Source organism: Pseudophryne corroboree, chromosome 2, assembly GCF_028390025.1.
Source record: "Pseudophryne corroboree isolate aPseCor3 chromosome 2, aPseCor3.hap2, whole genome shotgun sequence".
NCBI classification, from domain to species: domain Eukaryota; kingdom Metazoa; phylum Chordata; class Amphibia; order Anura; family Myobatrachidae; genus Pseudophryne; species Pseudophryne corroboree.
The window spans coordinates 397,229,488-397,236,277 of NC_086445.1; the positions used below are offsets into that span (position 1 = coordinate 397,229,488).

A 6,790-nucleotide genomic window follows, 5' to 3' on the forward strand; every position below is an offset into this window, starting at 1 on the left:
ACTGGAGTAAAACCCCCTGTTGCGTAACAGAAGAGGTACTGGAACCACCACCCCCGTCTGCAAGAGTTTTTGAATAGCCTCTTGTAAGGTAACTTTTGCTGCGGGTAAAGGTGGTAAACCCGACTTGAAAAATCTGTGAGGAAGGAGTGTTTGAAATTCCAGCCGGTATCCTTGGGAAATGAAGTCCCTCACCCAAGAATCCTGACAGGATTCTGCCCACACATGGGCAAAGTGTTGAAGGTGAGCACCTACCTGACAGATGCCTTGCTGCTGAGGCCAACCATCACGCGGAAGGCTTAGCGGCAGGGGATCCGCTGGTCTGGTCCAGAGAGACAGCATTTGCAGGTGTATGGGACTTACCACAAGATCCTCTGGGAGTGGTGGAGACCCCTCGGCCCCTGCCTCTGAATCTCGCCACATGAAAGGACTGTAAGGAGGGTCCGGTGTAAGAACGTCTACCAGGTGGCTTAGCCGACGGCAGATAGGTAGACTTACCCGCCGTTGCTTGGGATATCCATTTATTTAATTTATCTCCAAACAAGGCATCACCTGTAGGGAAGATTTTCTACACCCATTTTGGATTCAGCATCTGCCGACCACTGACGTAACCACAGAGCTCTGCGCGCCGAAACAGCCATAGCATTAACGCGGCCATTTATCTTACACAACTCTTTAATAGCCTCACTCATAAAATTTGCAGCATCCTGTATATGTTTTAGCAGAGTAATGACCTCATCCTGGGGCAGAGAGTCGAAACCATCAATAACATTATCTGACCACTTGACTACCGCCCTGGAAATCCTCCCACAAACACTTGTGGGGCATTGTGCTGCGCCTGCTGCCGTATTTATTGCCTTGAACGTGGGCTCAATCTTACGGTCAGTTGGCTCTTTTAGGGATGTAGCCCCTGGCACCGGCAGTACCAATTTTTTGGACAGTCTGGATACAGATGTATCGACAGACAGGGGGTTTTCCCATACCTTCCTGTCCTCAGCTGGGAGTAGAAAAGTAGTTAAAAACCTCTGAGGAATTTTTATTTTTTTATCAGGGTGTAACCATTCTTCCTTGGCCAGTGAGTTTAACTCTTTAGACACAGAAAAAGTTGCTGAGGTGAGCGTTTATGTGAAACCACTAGAGGGGGCTGAGAAGCCTTCTTGGTATCTGCTGCTTTGGCCACATAATCAAGTGTTTTAACACCTGTCTCTCTTTTCTAGCTGCAGCTAATTCTGAATTAACATTTTGAATCATGCTTTTTAAACTATCTAGCCAGTCAGGTGCCTGTGAACTGTCACCTTGTGGAGATAAGGAACATTGTTCACACATGAGTGACCCCGCGGAAGACGGGGTTGAGTTACAAGCTGCACACATTACCATGTCCACAGACATCTTACACAACTGTAAAAACAGTGCAGCCCACTGACCAACACCTCCACATAGACCCTAGAGAGCCCCTGGATTGACACTGAGGAGCGGACACCAGCACACAGAAACACAGCAGTATGATTTGTAACTAAGTGTATGACCTGCCAGTAGTGCAGCAGTGCTGCTGCTGGCGTGCTCCCCCCTTTATATGACCCCCTGGTACCAACACAGAGTACTGTAGCAGCGTGGGCCTCTGGAGGAGCAGCGTGCATGCAGCCGTGATTTGCAGCAGCAGGAAATGGTGCCTTCCCGCCCAGAGCCGGCCCTAACCAATATGATGCCCTAGGCAAGATTTTGGCTGGTGCCCCCTAGCACCACCGCTGGTTCTGCCTCTGACCTTGCACCTCTTTCCCAGCACCATCACCCCTCACTCATAGCAGTCCTTGTACCCCCTATATTTTAAAAAGGAACAGTTTGCACATTTGACGCACAGCCCAAAAAGGGGCATCTTCTTGCTGGGAAGGGGCATGGCCACACAATAGTAACCCCAATTCCAATTACGCCACACAGTACTGCAACTTTATTCACATTTTATCTTGCGATAGTGTCCATAATTCATATTACATCCCACAGTAGTATCACTTTACCTTATAAACGTTACTCCTCACAGTAGAGCCCCTTATTCACATTACATCACACTGAATTGCTCCTTATTCACATTACACCACACCTTATTGCTCTTTATTCACATTAGACGGCACAGTAGTGCTCTTTCTATATACAACGCCACATAGTAGAGCACCTTATACCCATAATGCCACACATTAGTCATGCATTTATACACAATTCCACACAGTAATGCCCCTTACACATATGAGACACATTAATGTATTTATAAACATAATGCGCTTTACACATTATGACAACCTTTATTAATGCCCTTTTACACATAATGTCCCTTACACATATGGAGCACTTTATTAATGCCCTTATACACATAATGACACACATAGTGCCCCCTACACATTTGCTGCACATTATTAGTGCCCCTATACACATAATGACACACATACAGTAGTGCCCTGTTACACATATGCCGCACATTATTAATGCCCTTATACACATAATGACACACATAGTGCCCCTTCACACATATGTTGCACATTATTAATGCATTTTTTCATGACACACATAATGCTCCTTACACATATTCCGAACACTACTGCACAACCAACCCACTCACATGCACACAGCACTCACACTGCCACTAACACTGTGACCTCTGCCTGTGCTTGCATACAGATGTGTCCTCACAAATCTTGCATCAATGCTAACATCGAGCACCTTTTTTTTAATGAAAATGCATCTTATTTGCATTGCTATGTGGCTAGGATGCACAAGCAGCTTCTGCTGATTAAACCGATATGCAGCATGCCTATATACTGTGTGAGACTGTGGCTGTATCTGCATATGAAATGCTACACACAGAATATAGGCATGCCGCATATCATTTTAATCAGCAGAAGCTGCTGATGCCCCTAGGCATATCAAATGCCCTAGGTAATTGCATAGTTTGCCTATGCCTATGGCCGGCTCTGTTCCCGCCTCAGGTCTCGCTCCGGGAAGCCCCGCCCCCTGTAATGGCGCGCGGTCCCTGATCAATAGTTTATACTGGCTATGTTAAAAATAACATCATAATATGCATACAGTACACACAAAGCCTTTTTGTGACAGTGAGCACTGAGGGACATCAGCCCTTAGCCAGTTTATCCGCAACGGGCACCTCAGCTCTGGGCCCGTGACCGCTGTGTAACTTGCTGCCAAAACTGCACCAGGGACCCACTAACCAGGATCCCGGTGTAACACTCACCGCACCTTGTACTTCGGCATCTGTTATAGGGTGGCGGCTAGCTGCTGGTGTGGGCACACATACCAACGATGTGTGGTCAGTACCTCAGGAGCTCAGTGTCCTGTCAGCTGGGATTACGAACCATTAACCCTCAGTAGGTTGGTTCGGTCCCCCCTCTAAGTCCCACGAAGCAGGTAGCCTGGTTGCCAACCAGGGCTACCTGAAAATAATAAACTAAAATAAAAACAAAGGAAACTCTCTGGAGCTCCATAGAAATGCACCTGGCTCCTTGGGCACATTTTTCTAAACTGAGTCTGGTAGGAGGGGCATAGAGGGGAGGAGCCAGCACACACATACACACACTAAAGGTTTTTAAAGTGCCAGGCTCCAGTAGACCCAATCTATACCCCATGGTAATAAAGTGCAAGACCCCAGTATCCACTAGGACGTAAGAGAAACTGCAAGCTTTGCCATGTGGACTTCTGAATAGATACCTAAAAATATACTTTTGTTATATTTCCACTGTCTTTGTGAAACCCTTGCATGGTCTAATGGTTTGTAAATCACCCCAATAAGTAAAGGATACATGCTATCCACAGGGGCATAACTCAAATTTTGGGCCCAATAGCAACATCTTGAAGAGCCTTGTCTCCGATCCCCCACCCCACCCCACCACCCTAATGCTTTTACAGAGACACTCTCTACGCAACAGTTGTTCATTTTATGCCTCATAGTAGTGCCCCACTTAATTTAATACCACACAGTAGTGTCCTAGTTCATATTATGCTACACATAGCTCCAAGTTCATATTAAGCCACAGGGCTCCCAGTTCATATTACACCACATTGTAGTACCCCCAGTTCACATTATACTGCACAGTGCTCCCTCTTCACACTTTAGGCCGCACAGTGCTCCCAGTTCACCTTATTCCACAGTGTCCCAGTTTGCAAAACACCACAGAGCACCCTCAAGTTCACATTATGCCACATAGTGCCACCAGTTCACATAAATCCTTACCCTACACCCACTATAGTTAAACCCCTGGCATCCCCACAGTTACATACTGTATGTCACATGTATGGGGGTAAAATGACAATAAATAACAGTTGTATGACTAATTTTGGATACTATAACTTTATCAGAGCTTTATGAAACCACATACTGTGTACAGAGCCCACACATACAGTCAAAGCAGATGAATGCATTTTGGTGGTAAATTACTATAGTTTTATTTAACATGTCCCATGGGCAGAATCCTGAGCAGGGAAACCAGTTTCATAATGTTTTTTTTCCATTTAAAATGCATATAACATTAAGAAAACATTGCTACCCAAAGGAAAGCTGAGGACAAAACCTAAATAGCATTTAATTATATTGAGTAAGGATTAAGTGGTCTATTTACTAAGCCTTGGCTGGACATAAAGTGGACGGAGATAAAGTACCAGACAATCAGCTCCTAACCGTAATTTTTCAAATACAGCCTGTACCATGGCAGTTAGGAGCTGATTGGTTGGTACTTTATCTCCATCCACTTTATCTGCATACAAGGCTTAGTAAATAGACTCCTAAACATTTTCATGATGTTTTAGTGATGTAGATGTAACAAGCTTAATATATAAAACAATTCAAATTGCACAGATTGATATAATTTTTATTATTATTGTACTTATTTAGAATCAACATTCTATCAAAAATTATACAGCAAGAAAAGAAAAATACGTTTCAGATACATGTGGTTACAGCTCCTACTGAAATGCAAAGTTAGATGTACAGTTGCTTTTCATTAACAGTCCACGGAAACACATAAACATTTAGAACTTGATTTGTTTTGGCCATTAATGCTAATTTATTGATAACCTTTCTTGAGGTTGATAAAAATATTTTATTCCTTTTATCATTTTGTTTCAATAATAACGTCAGTTCCAAGTTTGACACAATGTTTATTTCAAGTGTGGAAAAACATTATTAGGAGCATAAGGGCACCAAATATGGGGAGATGTACTAAGCCTTGGAGATTGATAAAGTGGGGAGAGATAAACTACCAACCAATCAGCTCCAAGCTGTCATTTTTTGAAACACAGCCTGTAACATGGTAGTTAAGAGCTGATTGGTTGGTAATTGATCTCTCTCCACTTCATCACTCTTCAAGGCTTAGTACATATCCCAAAAGTCTGATATATGTAAATGTATGTAATGATGTCACGTATATACGGTTAAGATGGAGTTAAATATTGGTCACTAATAAGTGGACCTTGTTTTTACACACATTGGTGAAAATAAGTATTTAAGGATCTTTTGGGATACAGGGACAGATTTATTAAGCCTGGTGAAGTGATAAAGTAGAAGGTGATAACGCACCAGCCAATCAGCTCCTGACTTTCTACGTTACAGGTTGGGTTTGAAAAATGGCAGTTAGGAGCTGACTGGCTAGTGCGTTATCACCTTCCACTTTATCACTTTACCAGGCTTAATAAATCTGCCCCACAATGATGATTATTTTATTTCCAAAATGTCTGCATTCATAGCTGCTATATTTCCTTTGGACTTTACTAATGGGCCTTTAGGACAACAGTAGATCCTTTATCCTGCATGGCACACTGCACAGTCAGTAGCACTACTTCTAATGATTAAAGAAGAATGAGAATTCACCAATCACAAGATGGGCCATAATCATAAAGGTTGCATTTAATTATATCCATGATTCCTGAAGTACTGTGCACGTGCAACAACATCATTCCCATAGTCTACTCCGGTTGTTTTCCTATCAACGTTCTCCAAACTGGTCACACCTGATACTCCACAGTTATAAGCAGCAATACCCCCTATAAAAAAAAACGTTCAGTTAGTATCATCATTGCTGGCAAAATATACAGTGATTGTTGGAGCTGAGGCTTCTGTCATTAGCCTGGAGAATATTAAAGATAGTCTGGTGCAGTATTTGCTGATTTAACATGCTTGTCATTTTTATGATTTCTGCTAGCACATTATGGGGGAGATGTGCTAAGCCTTGGAGGAGATAACATTGAGAGAGATAAAGTACCAAAGCGGTGAGCTCCTAACTGCCAAGTTACAGACTGTTTGAAAAATTACAACTACAGTAGAAGCCAGATTAAGGGTGGTGGGGGCTCCGGGGCAATGAAGTTGTGGGGGCCCCCAGTGGTAAAATTCCTGGGAAACAACCCCCATCATGCATTCATAATACATATCCCTCCATGTACACTGTTATATACATATATCCCTCCAAGTACACTTATACATGCACACAAATCCCTCCATGTACACTGTCATACATCCTTTCATATACACTGTCATTCATACCCCCATGTACACTGTCATTCATCCCTCCATGTACTGCATATCCCTCCAAGTACACTTATACATGCACACAAATCCCTCCATGTACACTGTCATACATCCCTTCATATACACTGTCATTCATCCCCCCATGTACTGCATATCCCTCCATGTACACTTATACACACACACAAATCCCTCCATGTACACTGTCATGCATCCCTTCATGTACCCTGTCATACATCCCCCATGCACACTACCATTCACCCCCCCATGTACTGTATA

General features: G+C 43.3%; 1 protein-coding gene across 1 annotated transcript in view; it reads right to left on the minus strand.

Moving 5' to 3' along the window:
• Positions 1 to 4,841: 4,841 nt before the first annotated feature.
• Positions 4,842 to 6,790, minus strand: part of LOC135023088 (lysozyme g-like) — a 72,762-nt gene continuing 70,813 nt past the window's right edge. The window contains exon 6 of the mRNA XM_063953368.1: positions 4,842 to 6,033. Coding sequence (XP_063809438.1) covers positions 5,897 to 6,033 — 137 coding nt within the window. The 3' untranslated portion in view covers positions 4,842 to 5,896. The remainder of the gene's footprint in view (positions 6,034 to 6,790) is intronic.